The sequence below is a fragment of the Hemitrygon akajei genome, unplaced genomic scaffold (assembly GCF_048418815.1).
Source record: "Hemitrygon akajei unplaced genomic scaffold, sHemAka1.3 Scf000073, whole genome shotgun sequence".
Classification (NCBI taxonomy): Eukaryota; Metazoa; Chordata; class Chondrichthyes; order Myliobatiformes; family Dasyatidae; genus Hemitrygon; species Hemitrygon akajei.
The window spans coordinates 2,476,098-2,495,241 of record NW_027331959.1 but is presented as its reverse complement, the minus strand read 5'-3'; the positions used below and the strand labels follow the sequence as shown (position 1 = coordinate 2,495,241).

The window sequence follows — 19,144 nt, the reverse complement described above, 5'->3', positions numbered from 1 at the left end:
ATTGTGTGTATCTATGTGAGTGTGGCGTGAGTACCAGACACACTCTCTCTTTCACACACTCAGACAAAAACATTTGTGTGTTGCATATTGCCATGTCACAGCATAGAAATAACTAACATGTTGAGAGTGAACAAGCTGAGAAACTGAGAGGCAGGTGAGCGAGGAATGGATACTGTGAAAGAAAGTGGATTAAAGTGAGGTAGGGACAAATTGCAAAACCACACATTTTATTGTTATACATTAGCTGTACAGGTCACGTGTACATCAAAACATACTGTGACAGTCTGAGTATACGCTGGGGTCTGCCCCCGAGTGCCACTAATGTTGTTATCTGTGCAGTTATGCCCTCTCAAATTTCCAAATAATATATATATCTGCTTTGGCCTTTGAGAATCTCCCACATTTTCCAAAACTTGACCAATTCTGTGCTATCTGCAAATATAATAATCAGAAAAACAGCATTTTTCATCCAAAATATTAACACATCTTGCAAACAGCGGATGTCCTGTCCAAATCTTTCTGCATCATCTGTTTAAAGTGGAAGGTGGGAAATTGGGCAAAACATTCCCATAGTTTGATATACTGATGTGTTTATAGGTCCACACGCATTCCGGGTCTCTTCTCCTGCAGCGATTTCAACTGATTTTCTCTATCTGAACTGAATGGATTGTTCCTTAGCCTGAAAAACATAGAGGAATAAAGAGTAAATAACTGACTGCATAAAAATGTCTTTCACAGACATCTGGGGTTAAAGTACTAATAGATAGATAGATAGATAGATACTTTATTCATCCCCATGGGGAAATTCAACTTTTTTTCCAATGTCAAAACTAATTACATACAATACTTAACTCAGTAAAAAATATGATATGCATCTAAATCACTATCTCAAAAAGCATTAATAATAGCTTTTAAAAAGTTCTTAAGTCCTGGCGGTAGAATTGTAAAGCCTAATGGCATTGGGGAGTATTGACCTCTTCATCCTGTCTGAGGAGCATTGTATCGATAGTAACCTGTCGCTGAAACTGCTTCTCTGTCTCTGGATGGTGCTATGTAGAGGATGTTCAGAGTTATCCATAATTGACTGTAGCCTACTCAGCGCCCTTCGCTCAGCTACCAATGTTAAACTCTCCAGTACTTTGCCCACAACAGAGCCCGCCTTCCTTACCAGCTTATTAAGACGTGAGGCGTCCCTCTTCTTAATGCTTCCTCCCCAACACGCCACCACAAAGAAGCACTTGTACAAAACCATAATAAATAAAGCCCATGGATCAAGTGGTATTTTATTACGTTAAACTTTAGCATAAACCCTCACCCGAACTGCTGCAAACTTGGGTGCTCAAGTATCAATCTCTGAAGGTCGGGGACAGATCTGTCTGTGAGGGAATTCGAACCCAGGTCCAGATCGTTCAATGAGAGGTTGGTCATGAGAGCAGAGACAAGATCCTCGATGCAAGAATCTGTAAGACCGACATCCCTCAGCCTGGAGATGAGAGAAAGAATGAAGGTGAAAGACAGCAGCTTTAAATTCCTCAATGCTATTATTTCAGAAAATCTGTATGTGCCCCGATAATAGTGAAATTTCAGTCTTTGAGCCTCTAATGCAAGCAGCCTTCAGGAGGGTGGGCCCATGAACAAAAAACCTGCTAGACTAGATTGTGTAACTGTACACAAGTACAGAAGAGCTATACTAATCAGTTGACTGGGGTGATAACGGAGGACTTTAACCTCCCACTTCAGCAGTCTGAGGTACTCAACTGCTTCAAGCCAACTTTACTTATATTAGTGCCTTAGGGAAATCTGGTAACCTATCTCAATCACTATTTAGTAGCACTTACATCCACAGTGATCAGATGTTCTGAAAGGTCGGAAATGAAACATTTCAACTCCTACCTGAAAAGCAACTTGAATCCACTCATTTTTGCCTACCGGAACAACAGGTCCACAGCAGATGCCAGTTTATTGGCTCTGCACTTAACCCAGGGACATCTGTACTGCGCAGCTGCATACATCAGGATGCTCTTGATTGAGTACAGCTCGGCATTCAATACTAACATCCCCGCAAAACTAATCAATAAGCTTCAAGACCCCAGCCTCAAAACCTCCTTATGCAATTTGATCCGCTGTATCCCCTCTTGCAGAGGCCAATCAGTTGCCAACCACATATCCATAATCTCCATCAGCACAGGTGCACCACAAGGATGTGTGTTAATCTTCCTCAGGTAATCACTTTGCAACTATCCCTAAGTGATTATGCACAGTTGCAATGCCATATTTGGATTTGCAGATGACATCTCTTTCATTGGTCTAATCAGAGGTGGTGACGAATCAGCATACAGGAAGTAGATTGAAAATCGGCTTGTGATGCCATAATAACAAGCTCGTACTCCGTTTTAGGAAGGCTAAAAAGCTGATTATGGACTTCAAGAGGAGGAATCCACAGGTTCATAAGCCAGTTACTTTGGAGGAACAGAGGTGAAAACAGTCATGGACTTTAAACTCCTCAGTCTTAACATTTTGGAGAACCTGTTCTGGGCCTAGCAAGTGCGTGCAATTCCAGAGAAAGCAAGGCTGTGCCTCTACTTCCTTTGGAGCTAGCGAAAATCGGCCATGACATCTGAAATTTTTTAAAAGCTTCTGCAGATGTGTAGAGGAGAGTATATAGACTGGCTGCGTTAGATGCTGGTATGGATAGACCAATGCCCTTGAACGGAAATGCATATGTAATATAGTGGATATGGCCCAGTTCATTATGGGTAAGGCCATTGAAGACATCTACACAAAACGTTTATGCAGGAAAGTAGTGTCCATCGTCAGCGACCCTTACCATCCAGGCCATGCTCACTTCTTGCTGCTACCATCAGGAAAAAGGGAGAGCAGCATCAGGACTCAACCCAGGTTCAGGAACAGTTAGTACCCTCAAACATCAGGCTCTTCAACCGAAGGGGATAACATCACTCAACTTCACTTGCTCCATCATTGAAAAGTTTCTTCAAACTATGGACCCTCTCAAGTACTCGATAAACATTTCTTAATTATTTATTATAATTATTCTGTATTTGCACAGTTTGCTGTCTTTTGTATTTTTGATGTTTGTCCTTTTACATGTGGCCTTTACATTGACTTATTGTGTTTCCGGATTTTACTGTGTATTCCCACAAATCTTAGGGTTGCATATGTACTTTGATAATATATTTCCTTTCATATTTTCATTTTTAACAGATAGTTAAAAATGTTGCAAATCCCTGATGTTTGTGAAAATTACCTGCATAATCACTATCAACACAAGTACACCACAAGGCTATCTGCTTATCCTTCTGTTCGACTTCATTTATGCTACTGACTGTGAGGCTAAGAACAGTTTCAATGACACATTTAAGTTTGCTGTTGACACCATTGCTGTTGGCTGAATCAAAGGTAGTGATGAATCTGTATATAGAGGGGGATTAAAATCTGGTTGAATGGTGCCACTATAACAGTGCTTACTCAACATCAGCAAAAGCAGAGAGCTAATTATAGATTGCAGGAGGAGGAAATCAGGGGTAATATCCCAGGGCTCATTAGGGGTTTAGCAGCCGAGAGTAACTTTAAATTCCTCTGTGTTGGGCAGAGTCTCCACATTGTTAGAATTTGTCAGAGATTCAACGTGGCATCTAAAACTTTTGAACAACTTCTATCAATGCACAGTGCAGAGTATTCTGTCTGATTGTACCATAGGCTGGTATGGAAACACCAGCCCCAGGAAAAAAAATGTTCATAAACATTGGTGGATAAAACAGAGTTTCTCAGAGAAAAAAGCCATCCCCATTATTGAACACATCTGGAAGGAGTGCCGCCACGAGAAAGCAGCGACCATTATCCAGGACTCCCACCATCAGGGAGGAGATACAGGTGCCTTCATTCCCATGCCTCCTGGTTCAGGAACAGGTATTATCTTTGAGCCATCAGGCACTTTAGCCAGCACAGATTGACTCCTTCACCTCAACACTAAACTAATCACTCAATGCAATCTATGGGCTGACTTTCAAGGATGTTTCAACTGATCTACTTGGAATGGCTTCTTTGTAATGTTTCACTGATTAGGTAATGGTTTCTCTGTATCAGCAATGTTTGCGTTATGGCTAGAGATAACGGGGCTTTGGCATGCAGGGATTAGCCAATCAGGAGTTCGTTGCCCTGTTTTGTGATTCCGGAAGCAGTTGATTTTGCGGGCTTTTGCCAGAGGGAGAGAGAGAGAAATGAAGTGAGCAGACGCGAATGCACTGATTTGGTAGACCGCCGGACGGGATGGACACGGAGCAGCGGTCCGAAGGTCAGCGACACTAAGAGGAGAATGATAGTGGAAGAAGGACTACTGAACAGCGTGAGCTCCAACTTCGTGTGCACAGACTGTTAATACGATTTGGGCCCTCTTCCTTTTATATTGTTTCTCTACTGACCATATAGTCAAAGTAAGAGTTATAAAGCTTAATCGTTTAATTGCATATTGTGTACTGTTTGTTATTTCGGGGTACTGATTTGTAACACGGGATATATCACGCAGCATCCACCCAAAGGAGATTCCTTAAGTTTAGCCGGGCAGGAGGTTATCGCTCCCTATATTAAGTTGATTAGCGAAGCAAGTGTTACATCCTCAATATTATTATTTTTATTTGTCCCTTTTATTTGTCCAATTTGCCTTTACACACTGATAGCATGTCAGTCCTTGTGTACAGACTTTTTCACTGATTCTATTGTATTTTATTGTTTTACTGCAATTGCCTGTAGGAAAATATGTATACAGTGACATTTGCATATGGTGTTCAGGGTGACATAAGCAAATGTATATGGTGTACATGCTGACATATGCACATTTATATTATGTATACACTGACATGGTTAAATTTGTATGGCGTACATGGTGACTTATACATTTGTACGTCGTGCATATGGGGACATGTATGTATAAATGCACTTACCACAGTTGCTTTAATTTGCAGTCTGGGCTGCTCAGGGATGCAGACACCAGTTTTACTCCCAAATCTTGAAGTTCATTGCGACCAAGTTCCAACATCATCAGTGAGTCATTTTTACTAAGAGCATCCCCGAGATCTGTGGCACAAGATTCTGTGAGACTATTTTCTCCCAACCTGGGGATCAGAGAGAGCAACAGTCAGTGATACAGAGAGACAGGGGTCGGTGAGATTCCCCAGAGTTTATCAGTAACACCATTACTGATCACATTAATGTTCAGTGTCAGACACCCACTGACTTCAAACACAATCTGCCACAGTCTGGTACTTACCACAGTCTCTGTATTTTACACTCTGGCTCCCTCAGAGGCGCAGACATCAATTTCACTCCTGAATCTCCCAGGTTATTTCTACGCAAGTATAATTCCGTTAGTGATCGGTTTGTACTGAGAGCGGAAGCAAGATTCCCTGCGCAAGAATCTGTGAGACCGTTTCTGTCTATCCTGTAGATCGGAGAGGGAGAGACTGTAAGACACAGAGAAACTGTCCATACAGACATCTGGCAGTCGCACAGTCAATTATTGTCTGGTACTTACCACAGTCTCTGTATTTTACATTTCGGGTTCCTCAGAGCCGCAGACACTAATTTCACGCCTGAATCTCCCAGTTCATTAGAACCCAGTCTAAACACAAACAGAGTGAGAAATCAGCTCATACAAATCGATGTCACTTCTGTCACATGGGTATTTCAAGAATCATTAAAACCTTCAGGAATTAACAGTTAAATTACCTCCTTTTTTTTCAAGAAATGTGAATAATTTATGCAATGAAGTGCTTTAGTTGACAGATCTGTGAACTCTCCCAATTGTGTTTCAATCCAGGACGACTGAAAAATCTTCCTGCTTAATGAAATAGAGAGAGGAAGATACAGCGGCAGCTATGGTTGTAAGAGCAGGTGCTGGTTCACTGTGCGTACGTTGTGGTGACAGAGCCGAGGTCGCATCGCTTATGAGCAACAGTGGAGATAGCAATGTCAGAACGACGTGATGCTGAGACATGGCAGAACTGCCGATATGCGGGGTGAGAGGTTGGAGCATGGAGATGTAAAGAGAAATGGGCAAGAGTGGAGTCTAAAACAGACAGGATGTACAATGGATGCCTCCTATCAGATCGTACAGGGTAAAATAAGGGAGAATACATGGTGTACAGACTGAAATCCATTCGCTATTATAGTCTCCGATACCAACAATTGAGGAAGAGGGGGCACCATACGATAATCATCAATGTGAGTGTCTCTGGCAGAGGGAAGGATAGTAATCATTTAATTAAATTCCAATGTAATCATTGTCTAGTATTCTCTGATCAGATAACAATCAGAAAACCGCTTCATAAAGAGGCATTGTAGAGATTGTAGTCTCTTGCCGGATCCACTGGCATTTGTCAATGACACTGGGAGTCTGCTTTCCCAGAGTTTCATTCACTGTTTCTTTTCCTTCATATCACACCAACAAAATGGGACAAATTCACAATCAGTGACAAATGACAGTTACCTCAAATCCATGCATTTGTGTAGCGCTGGTTCCAGCCGCTGGAGTCCCTCACACTGAATGTAGCATTGCTCCAGATTGAGATGTTTTATTGTATTGCAAAGCCCAATGACATGAGACAGGGCAGCGCAGTCAATTGGCGTCAGTCGCAGTCCACTGAATGAAAGTTTTTCCACATTCCCGAGTGTCTCCTGAGCCACTACACGATTTTGAGACTCAAACAGGTAGTGCAATGTGTTCAGTAGTGTCCTTTTAGCAATTCTACTTGATGCGTTCCCAGTCTGGCGTTTCACCTCATGCTTCACCCAGTCAATAACTCCACAGACAATTTCTTGAGGAAATGGACCCAGAATCTCTGCCAGCCGCCAAGTTGTCATTGGGGAGGAGAGACCGGCAACAAAACGGAGAAATACCTCAAATCGCCCGTCAGTTGTACTGCGGACTTCAGTGAGGAATTTCAGGATATTTCTGGTTTGTGGATCCAGGAATTGTGCGAGAGCGGCTACAAACTCTTGGATGGTGAGGTGTGGGAATGTGTACACCACGCTCCGACCAGAATCCTCTCTCTCCAAAAGCTCCATCAGGAACCCGGACAGGAACTGGGAAGGCTGCAGATTGTATTTGATCAAATTTCCATCTGTAAACACAATCTTCTTCTCAGCCACTCCTCTGAAGGCCATCTGACCAACCCTGAGTAACACATCACGGGGGTTTTCAATCTCACGGCCATGGTTTTCCAAGATGTTGTAAATATAGTAGGAATACAGCTGTGTGATGGTGTTGGGAACTCGCTGCGGGTCCCTGACTCTTTGTGTGAAGAAGTGGCCAAGTACCAGAGCGAGGATCCAGCAATAGGAGGGGTTGTAGCTCATGGTGTACAGGATCTCGTTCTCCTCCATGTGTTCGAAAACAGCTTCCGCCACTGTCTGATCTTTAAAATATCTGGTGAAATATTCCTTCCGTTCCTCACCAACAAATCCCAGGATTTCAGCCCAGACACTGATCTCTGCCTTTTCCAATAAATGTAACGCAGTGGGGCGTGTGGTCACCAGCACTGAACACCCTGGGAGCAGCTTGCCCTGGATTAAACTGTACACAATATCAGACACTTCACACCAGCACTCAGGATCTAGACACTGGTGCTTGCGTTCTGTATCTCTCCGACTGTCAGAAAAATCAATTGTGTGCTTGAATTCATCCAAACCATCGAATATAAACAGTACTCTCCCTGATTTCTTCCAGACCTCTGTCAAGAAATTCTTAAAGTAAGGATACTGATCCAGAATCAGTTCCCTCAGGTTTACTCTAGTGTTAATGGAGTTTAAATCCCGGAATCTGAAACTGAAGACAAACTGGAATTGTTGGTATATTTTCCCCGTGGCCCAGTCATAAACAATCTTTTGTACCATTGTGGTTTTCCCAATCCCCGGGACTCCAGCGACTGTTGCTGAACTCCCAGATTTGGATTTGGTCAGGAATAATCTGCTCTCGAACAATTGATCAGTCCTGATTTTTTTCAAATCTTCCTTGAGATGTTGCTGTCTGAACTCCTCGTGTTTTCGGCCTCTTGCCAGCAGCTCATGTTCCACCAGTCTTCGATCTCGAACTGTGGAAATGACTGTTAGCTCAGCGTAGTGATCAAGCAGCTGGAAAATCTTCACCTTCTCCCCCTTTAAGATCGTGTTCACTCTCAGTGTTTCCGTTTGTATCCGCAGCACTTCCTTGTGTTTCTGTTGAACATCTTCCATTGAAAGAGAAAGAAAATGACCTCAGTGTTAGCTGTTTGAACTGAAAATTAAAACAACTAACTCACTGACAGGTTTAATATTGCAAGACAAATTCCAACAGCAATCAATGGCTAGAAATAAAATAAATCATCTATTTTGATATAGGCTTAAGTGCAAAAGTTGAAAATTATCCACCATTCATACTGCCTTATCTGTGGCATGCATGGTTTGTGTTTCAGTGAAACTGAAACCAATATTATGTTTAGCAGAAGGAGGATATGAATGAACTGACGTGCTGGTACAGATAAAGTTTAGTGTCTCCCATTGCATGGCCAGTAACCAACATCGGTTCAGTTCCCAACACAGAGCTCAACATTTTTCCATCTCTATTGGTACTACCTGCGCACTTTCTGAGAAGCACTCTTAAATGTACTATGGATCTTATACTTCATGTAGGCCTCTTGGTTCAGAGAGGCCCTGGACAATATACTGAAGATATTTACATAAAGAGTAATTTTCAATGAAGTTACAAACACAGTTAGATGCACATCGGGACAGGCAGGTTTTGCATAACATGACTTTCATTAAGGTGAAATTTAGGACGATAAGACCAAAAGGTACTGGAACAGAATTAGGCCATTCTCTGTATCCTGTCTTCTCTCTGTGTCCCTGAGTAATCGAGAATCCATCAACTTCTGCCTTAAATATACCCAATGACTTAAGTCTGTGTCAATAAATTTCACCGATTCACTACTTTCTTTCCCGAGGTTCCTCCTCATCTCCTTTGTAAAAACATGCCCCCAACCCGCTATTCTGAGGCTGTGTGCTCTACTCATGGACTTCCTCACCAGTAAAGCCCCGGTTAAAATTTCTATTGTGACATGGTGTGGCAATTTATTTCAGCTCTTTTTGGTAATAGCCATGCGTTCTGATGGTGATAGTTTTTTTGCTTCAGCTAAAGATAAGGAGCCAGGTTTTCCAATTTGGGAATGCTGTGTCAGCCAATAAGGATGTGTGATGGAAACAAGGTTCCAGGAGCTGGCTGAAGAGTGATTCCTGATGGACATTAGTCTGGTTTAGGGTCTTTTGGTTGGGGATGCGAAGAGGATAGAATCAGGAAAGATGCCTGGAGGATCCAATCTGAAGGGAAGTTCCTATTGCAAGAACCTCTTCTCGAACGAAGGACATTGAGACTGATTTAACTGTAACAGATGATCATTCTTCCTTTTTTTTCTACTGACTGGTTGATAAAGTTGAAAACTAATAAATATAGCTTTTTGGTTTTATGCTGATGTACGATCTGTCATATTAGCGACCGATAATTGCGTATGAACAGTATTTACACAGCATTTGCTTAAAACGAGGTTCCTTTAATCAGAACATCTTGACATCCATTTTGGTTGAACCCAAAATGTTATCAGCCCATGAGGTATATTGCTATAAACGTGGCCTTCTCCCGGCTGAATCACATGGCTGCTTGCAGAGTCAGTTAATATGCGCCGGTGACATCTCTCCAGAAATGCTTATCACATACTTTATGACCCCTGACGCCTGGAACTTCCACAGTGAAGACTTAGATAAAATTCATATTTAATTTGTCCGGTGCTTCCTTGTCATCCATTTCTGTTTCTCCAGTATCGTTTTCCTGTGATGTTTATGTTTATCGCCTATCGCTATTAAGCAACTGCTCTGCACAGCAGAATTACGGAATTTTACATGTATGTATTACCTTGGTTAACACTGATTGCAAGAATAATTGATAATGTTAGTGTATATTGAGGGACACTATAATATTGTAATAAAATTCAGATGTATTTTACTTAACATTCATCAATTACAGAAGTAAGGTCTCATTAAAAAGATAAAGGAAGCTTTCCTCTCGGATGATTTTAAAGTCATTGCGTAGCCTTGTTTATACACATGCATGGGTGGTAGATCGGTCTTTCTCAGCTTGTTGGCTATGACGTTTGGCACACAACAGGGATCGGTGCTGAGCTGTACAATTCATGATACTAAATGCTAATGAACTATGTGTTTGAACTAAGAACTCTATCAAGGGGAGCAGGTGAAATTCAGTAAAAAGAATATATTACAGAAGCAAGATCACCTGCTTTGTCACACATAGATGCAAAGCGAGGCATTGTGCATCAGAGAGTGCTATGAGATAGCTCTGCTAAAAGGAACATGATTTGCCTGTAAGAAAGCATAGAAGATAGTTGTGTAGGCGCAAAGAGTGGTTAGGTGGTTATGTCTTTATTTACACAATGATTATATATTGGGACAAGGAGTGCCTGAATGAGTCGATACCAATTGTACAGCTGACAGTTCTTGCTTCCCTCCAGCAACACAAATGAATCCACAATAGAGGAAGAGAAAATAAAAAAAAAAAGAGTAATTGCAGCCCAGCAGGCCTTAGGTATGAGGGAAATAATTACAAAATAACTTGGCTGACTCGGAACTTAGCATGGTTTATTTTGCAAATAAAATGTAGGACATATAGAATTCAGAATTGGAAAGGTGGTAAGCTCTTTGCTGGTGACTCGGATTTCCTTTGACCAATGGCTATGGAAGGTCGAACTCACACACAATGCAGAAGGAACTCAGCAAGTCCAGCAGCAAATATGCAGAGGAGTGAATTGTCAGCACCTCAGGATGGGTGTCCTGATGATATGTCTTGACCCAATATGTTGAATGCTATTTCCCTCCCTAGAAGCTGCCTGACCTGTAGAAATACAATAGCAAATTTTGAGTGTTTTACTCAAGATTTTCAACATCTGCAGAATTTCTAGAACCTGTGTGGAAGTTGTGGTAAAGGAAGGATAAGGTGGGGCAGATTTAGTCGAGTGGAATGGAGACAACTCTGCCTACAACAGACGAGAAAGGTTGTCGTGTCTACAGCAGTGCATCCTCAAGCCGAACGAGTGAGGCCTTTGAGTCATAAGATTGTGTGTGCTCTAGGCCCTTCTATTTCAGATATGTTATTACTTTGCTTTATTTTTATTATCAGTGATGACAGTACTTGGGGTTCCACCAAGATGGCTAACCCTATGCTTTATTGTACAAGAGAAAGAAATTCAGTCCAAGATGTCGATCACTCCTGAATCCGAGGCTTCTCTCATTTGAACAATTTACTGTGCCTGTTGCTGAAATGGAAATCTCCCCCCATGTGGATGTTGTCAAGGTAAACTACATTAGTCACCAACATAGGAAAGATGCAGCTTTTAAAAAACAAGCAATGCTTTCCACGGTCCAGGTTGGGCTCCCGCCCAAATTTGCCATTTCTGTGTTATCCTTGTATCTGGAGCCATGCTCATTAGTCTTTTACTGTATGCAGGTAAGATGAGGACAGCTAACTCCTCAGATATTCTGAACTGCAGTCCAGGCATGGAACGGTAGATAACAGTGGCCGAGTGTGTTGAGAACCGTAACGCTGCAGCTGATATACTGAATTATGTGCGCAGGGTTTTCTTTAAATAAGCCTGACTGAAGTCCCTGACAATTAGTAGAAAGGCGATAGGGTAAGCTGTTTCATGTTTGCTAATTGAGGCATTCAATACATCAATTGATTTTTAAATATCTGTTTTCGTCAGTATGCAAACTGTGATGTTATTTTCAGTATAGTTTCACGCGGGAGTACTCTTTTGCCAACTACAACATAAAGATCAGATGTTCCAGGTGTGGAATAAAGACTGAGAAAAGAGTGCTGAGTCTGAGCAGCACAAAGAATTTATCATTAAACATAGATCCCAGATTTTACCTTGTTTAAATCAGCATTCCAGACCATCTGGTGTATCAAGAAGCCTTCAGATATTTTGTTACACATCCAGCGTGACTGAAGTGAGCCATGTCTCCACGAAATACAGAACACATCAATTCCTCATTTATACCAATAAAGCAATCTTGCCCTTACATCATCAATCTTATTCTCCAGTGGCTGTACGTTTGTAAAATGTTGTTCCACTGTGCTTCAGCATTGCTTTGAGTCCACTGTCCTCCTTCTCTTCCAGCTGTGGCGATGCGCACCTTCCTCCACTTGATCATGCTGTACCTGTATGCTTGTGAATAAAGCCTGCGGAGCCCTTCCAAAGATCGTAAAAATTGCTAGTTCATCTGCACTGTGGACCCCAAAATCTACTAGCACTTGGCATTCTGTTATCAAAGCGAAGTGTACCTGTGCCACTACTAGCCAGGAATGTTGCACGTACATCCCTGATACAGAGAGGCAAACGTCCCTGATGAAACTGTCATGGAGTTTCATGGACCGCTTTATCAAAATTCGTAATGTTTATGTTGTCGTTTAAAGAACAAAGAAGAGGGAGTGAGGCATGAATAGCCTGGTGCAGTTATAGTCAATTAATTCAATTGAAGACAGACCACCGGAGACACCTCTGCTTACTACAGAAGAGTTAGGCTGAAGTAACTCTGACAATGTGTATTTAAGGTAAACCAGTAAGGCCTCTGGACTGAGACATTTTCCAGGAAGGTCTTCTTAAAACTTAGCTTCCCACTACACAATAAGGGATGCCAGAGACAATTGAGAATTGAACATAACTAATAACTAAATCTCTGTCGTCCTCACTAAATTCAAAATATCATCAGCTATCCGCTTGAAGTTTTGATTAACTTTAATACCTCAATTGCCAATGGCTATTAATCTTCTGAGCAAGGAATTCAAAGATATACCATTTATAACGATCAGTATCGATGAATGACAAGAAAATAAAGTATAAAATGTTCAGTCTTCAGAACAGTGAGTGCTGATCTCTTTGTGTACAAGTAAGAGAAAAAAAATGATTGAGTCATAAGAGTGCATGTGTTCTGAGCATAATTATTTTAGTTACTTTAGCTAGGGAAATGTTATGGAAATTTTCATTATCAGCAGCCCAAAATTATTCAGGAAGCAAATTATTTGTTGTACAGTGTTTTAGCGTGTTACGCAGTAAGCCTGACTGTGTTAGAAATAGTGGAAGACTAGGACAATCTTTATGCAAAGACTATTATAAAAGACTTCATTATTGAGGTGAATGTATTTCTTGAGGATTCAAACTCAAGTTAAATTCAATTGTGGAGCTGTTAAAGTTTCAGAATGACTTTGAGTGTCATCGAGGATCCAAAGATAACATGCATTTAAGTGCATATAACACTCAGCACATTAAACACAGCCAGCCAGCGTTCATACTCCCACCCAGTTCCCATTGCTCAGTTACTAAGGTGACTTTATCTTCCCTTCGCTTTTGATTGTCTACACAACTCCTTAAAGTAAACGCCACAGCTTCAGAAGAAAAATACTGAGTGTTATTTTGACTTACCTTTCAGTTCTGCAGGGAGTTCACACAGAAGTTCCATAATTTTCAAAAATTCAGTGGGATCAGAAGCTGTTAAAATTAATAGAAGCAATCAGTCAATGTGACATCCTCAGCAAATAGAGTCCAAGAGTTGCTGAGCATTCCAGCATCGATACAGGCCCTCTTGCTATGCCAACTACTTGCTCACCCAGTTATTATCCAATTCCTGCGTTCTCTCCCTAGACTTGAAACCCCATTCATAAATGTAATCTAAAAGAGTACTTATAGAAGACACTATTGTATGTGCCTCAAAAACAGCCTCTGGCAGATCCCCCAACAGACCACCGCCCTCTGCATGGAACCGTTGCCATTTAGTCCCTTTAACAATTTTCCCTTCTTTCGCTAAGTCTATGCCACCTCCAACACCCCCCCCCCCCCACTTTGGCTGTAGGATCTCATGATACTGCAGGAAAATACATTTAGTGTCCATCTTATAAATCCCATCAAAATACTGAACCCTCATTCTCCTTAGGATTTGTATCTGTTTAAACAAGTATAAAACGTCTTTCCTACAACACAACGTGTAAAACTCTGCACAAAACTCCAAGTGTGCCTTACATTATGCCACATAATGCAAATGATACTCTATTCAATTCCCTCTCTGAAGACCTATTACTCCTATTACAGGTCTATTACACCTCCTTGTCTAACACTGACGTTCCTTTCAACACACGATGGATTGAAATCCGAGGTCCCAAAAGACCATAAGTACCTGAAATATTGGAGCATAATTAGGCCATTAATACCATAGAGTCTGCTGTACCATTCTATCAAGGCCGATAAATTTTCCCATTCAAACTCATTCTCGCTGGAACCACTGACGTCTTTACTAATTTACAAACCTATCGACCTAAACCTACATATATTTAAATATTCTCAAATATACTAATTTGAGGTCTGACACGGTGGTCAGCAGCACAGGAGCGCCGCAGGGAACCGTACTCTCTCCGGTCCTGTTCACCCTGTACACATCAGACTTCCAATATAACTCGGAGTCCTGCCATGTGCAGAAGTTCGCTGATGACACGGCCATAGTTGGGTGTGTCAGGAATGGACAGGAGGAGGAGTATAGGAAACTGATACAGGACTTTGTGATATGGTGCAACTCAAACTACCTGCGTCTCAATATCACCAAGACCAAGGAGATGGTGGAGGACTTTAGGAGATCTAGGCCTCATATGGAGCCAGTGATCATTAATGGAGAATGTGTGGAGCAGGTTAAGACCTACAAGTATCTGGGAGTACAGTTAGACGAGAAGCTAGACTGGACTGCCAACACAGATGCCTTGTGCAGGAAGGCACAGAGTCGACTGTACTTCCTAAGAAGGTTGGCGTCATTCAATGTCTGTAGTGAGATGCTGAAGATGTTCTATAGGTCAGTTGTGGAGAGCGCCCTCTTCTTTGTGGTGGCGTGTTGGGGAGGAAGCATTAAGAAGAGGGACGCCTCACGTCTTAATAAGCTGGTAAGGAAGGCGGGCTCTGTCGTGGGCAAAGTACTGGAGAGTTTAACATTGGTAGCTGAGCGAAGGGCGCTGAGTAGGCTACGGTCAATTATGGATAACTCTGAACATCCTCTACATAGCACCATCCAGAGACAGAGAAGCAGTTTCAGCGACAGGTTACTATCGATACAATGCTCCTCAGACAGGATGAAGAGGTCAATACTCCCCAATGCCATTAGGCTTTACAATTCTACCGCCAGGACTTAAGAACTTTTTAAAAGCTATTATTAATGCTTTTTAAGATAGTGATTTAGATGCATATCATACTTTTTACTGAGTTAAGTATTGTATGTAATTAGTTTTGCTACAACAAGTGTATGGGACATTGGAAAAAAAGTTGAATTTCCCCATGGGGATGAATAAAGTATCTATCTATCTAATATATTGAAATATCTTCAATGCTGTGGCCTCCACAGCATTCAGCAGAAATGCATTCCACACACTTAGCACACTGTAGCAATGGAAATCCCTCCTTATCTCTGTTATAACAGGATATACTTAGACTTTGAGGATAGCTTAAAATCAAATCGAGAAATCAAAATGCTGTCTGACCAATACCTTACAAAGACTTTGCATTCAGCCTTCCTTTCATATTGCAGTACGATCAAAATGATATCAAATATGGCAGTTGGCTGGACTTAACTTGAGACACAACCGACAAGTTACTCTGTCAGGAGTAGTACACAATGACTTATGGAAATCAATAATCTCAAACACCTAGGTTTCAATATTCCTATGCAAACGAATCATCGATCTATTTCCTGTCTTGCAGATCCGTTACATCAGATTGGAAACACCTGCTTGGCAATCACCATCAGCACAGTTGCACCACAAGTTTGTGTGCTTAGCCCCTAATTTAATTGCTTATATAGTTAGAGTGGCAGGCAAAACTTTAGGCACCCCTGGTCAAAATTTCTGTTACTATCAAGAGTTAAGTAAGTAGAGGATGAACTGATCTCCAAGAAGCATAAAGTTAAAGATGAAACATTTTTTTCAACATTTTAATCAAGATTTGTGTATTATTTTTGTTTTGTAAAATTTTAGACTGAAGAAAAAGGAAAGGAGCATAATGCAAAGGTTTGGGCACCCCAAGAGATTTGAGCTCTCAGATAATTTTTACCAAGTTCTCAGATATAATTCGCTTGTTAGGACAATGGTTTGTTTACAGGCATCATTGAAAGGCCATGCGATGCAAATTTCAAAGCTTTATAAATACCCTGACTCCTCAAACCTTGGCCCAACAATCAGCAGCCATGGGCTCATCCAAGTGGCAGCCTAGCAATCTGAAAATTAAAATAATCGATGCCGACAAAGCAGGAGAAGGCTGTAACAAGATAACAAATCGTTTTTGGGTAGCCGTTTTCTCAGTTCGTAAATTAATTAAGAAATGGCAGTTAACAGGAACGATGGAGGTCAAGTTGAATTCTGGAAGTCCAACAAAACTTTCCAAGAGAACTGCTTGTAGGATTGCTAGACAGGCAAATCAAAACCCCTGTTTCACTGCAAAAGACCTTCAGGAAGATTTAGCCGACTCTGGAGTGGTGGTGCACTGATCTGCTGTGCAGTGAAACATGCACAAGTATGACCTTCATGGAAGAGCCATCAGAAGAAAATCTTTCCTAAGTCCCCACTACAAAATTGGTGAAGGAAGAGCAGTAGATGTAGTGTATATGGATTTCAGCAAGGCATTTGATAAGGTACCCCATGCAAGACTTATTGAGAAAGTCAGGAGGCATGGGATTCAAGGGGACATTGCTTTGTGGATCCAGAACTGGCTTGCCACAGAAGGCAAAGAGTGGTTGTAGACGGGTCATATTCTGCGGAGGTAGGTCTCCAGTGGTGTGCCTCAGGGATTTGTTCTGGGACCCTTACTCTTCGTGATATTTATAAATGACCTGGATGGGTAAGTGGAGGGATGGGTTAGTAAGTTTGATGATGATACAAAAGTTGGAGGTGTTGTGGATAGTGTGGAGGGCTTTTAGATGTTACAGAGGGATATTGATAGGATGCAAAACTGGGCTGAGAAGTGGCAGATGGGAGTTCAACCCGGATACGTGTGCGGTGGTTCATTTTGGTAGGTCAAATAAGATGGTACAATATAGTATGCATGGTAATACTCTTAGCAGTGTGGAGGATCAGAAGGATCTTGGGGTCCGAGTCCACAGGACGCTCAAAGCAGCCGCGCAGGTTGGCTCTGTGGTTAAGAAGGCATACGGTGTATTGGCCTTCATCAAATGTGGAATAGAATTTAGGAGCCGAGAGGTAATGTTGCAGCTATATGGGACCCTGGTCAGACCCCACCTGGAGTACTGTGCTCAGTTCTGGTCACCTCACTACAGGAAGGATGTTGATGCCACAGAAATAGTGCAGAGGAGATTTACAAGGATGTTTCCTGGATTGGAGAGCATGCCTTATAAGAATAGGTTGAGTGAACTCGGCCTTTTCTCCTTGAAGCGAAGGAGGATTTCAGGTGACCTCTCAGAGGTGTATAAGATAATGAGAGGCATTGATCATGTGGATAGTCAGAGGCTTTTTTCCCAGGACTTAAATGGTTGTCACAATAGGACACAGGTTTAAGGTGCTGTGGAGTAGGTGCTGTGGAGTAGGTACAGAGGAGATGTGAGGGGTAAATATTTACTCAGTGGTGAGTGTGTGGAATGGGCTGCCAGCAACGGTGGTGGAGGCGGATACGATTGGGTCTTTTAAAAGACTTTTGGATAGGTACATGGAGCTTAAAAATAGAGGACTATGTGTATGCCTAGTAATTTCTAAGGTAGGGACATGTTCAGTTCGACTTTGTAGGCCAAAGAGATCTTTATTGTGCTGTAGGCTTTTTATGTTTCTATGTTTCTAAAATATAGCATCAGAACTTTGCAAAGGAACATCTAAACAAGCCTGATGCATTTTGGAAATAAGTCCTATGGACTGATGAAATTAAACTGGAACTTTTTGGCCACAATGAACAAAGGTATTTTGGAAAAAAATGGGGCAGAATTTCATGAAAAAAAACACCTTTCCAATTGTTAGGAATGGGGGTGGATCGATCATACTTTGGGCTTGAGTTGCAGCCAGCGGCACGGGGAGCATTTCTCTGGTAGAGGGAAGAATTATTTTAATTAAATACCAGCAAATTCTGGAAGCAAACATCACGCCCTCTGTAAAAAAGCTGAAAATGAAAAGAAGATGGCTTCTAAATACACCTCAAAATCCACAATAGCCTACATAAAGAGGCGCAAGCTTAAGGTTTTGCCATGGCCCTGACAGTGTCCTGCCCTAAATATCATCGAAAATCTATGGACAGACATCAAAAGAGCAGTGCATGCAAGACGGCCCAAGAATCTCACAGAAGTAGAAGCCTTTTACAAGGAAGAATGGGTGAGTATCCTCCAAACAAGAATTAAAAAAAAACTCTTAGCTGGCTACAGAAAGTGTTTACAAGCTGTGATACTTGCCAAAGGGGGTGTTACTAAGTACTGACCATGCAGGGTACTCAAACTTTTGGTTCGGGCCCTTTTCCATTGTTTGTTATTTAGAACTTGTAAATGATGGAGATAAACAAAAACTTTTCTTGCTTAAATATTAAAGAAATCTGTCATCGTTAACTTTATGCCTTTTGGAAATCAGGTAATCTTTTACTCGGTTAGCTATTCACTGTAACAGAAATTTTGACCATGGGTGCCCAAACTTTGGCATGCCACTGTATAACTGTGCAATGATTCACTGCTCCAATTCCATATTTCTGGTTCGCTGCAGAGAAATTTCCCATTGATATTACAAGCCCCACACTACTTGGACTCTCCAAAATATTTTTCCTTATATTTATATTGACATATATTTACCACTCATAAGCTTAGTTCTCTAATTGACCAACATCTCTCTCTAATCAGGGAATACCTTATTTACTATAAAAAAGAACCTCTCTCAATTTTCTGTCATTCGCAAATGTTCTGATCAAGCCTTGCACAATCGCCATGGCACAAGATTAGTGGTTGCCTTCGATTACAAAAGACAACCTTGATTCACCAACATCTGCTTCTTACCTCCAAGCTAACACTGAATCCAAGCAAATAG

General features: G+C 41.5%; 1 protein-coding gene across 2 annotated transcripts in view; it reads right to left on the bottom strand.

The window, feature by feature from the left end:
* Positions 1–210: 210 nt before the first annotated feature.
* LOC140722253 (NACHT, LRR and PYD domains-containing protein 3-like) overlaps positions 211–19,144 on the bottom strand; it is a 39,199-nt gene continuing 20,265 nt past the window's right edge. For both annotated transcript variants that reach the window (XM_073037042.1, XM_073037043.1), the window contains exons 6-12: positions 13,536–13,601; positions 6,503–8,240; positions 5,549–5,635; positions 5,285–5,455; positions 4,959–5,129; positions 1,316–1,483; positions 211–679 (exon numbers count right to left, since the gene is read on the bottom strand). In XM_073037042.1, coding sequence (XP_072893143.1) covers positions 592–679; positions 1,316–1,483; positions 4,959–5,129; positions 5,285–5,455; positions 5,549–5,635; positions 6,503–8,240; positions 13,536–13,601 — 2,489 coding nt within the window. In that variant the 3' untranslated portion in view covers positions 211–591. The remainder of the gene's footprint in view (positions 680–1,315; positions 1,484–4,958; positions 5,130–5,284; positions 5,456–5,548; positions 5,636–6,502; positions 8,241–13,535; positions 13,602–19,144) is intronic.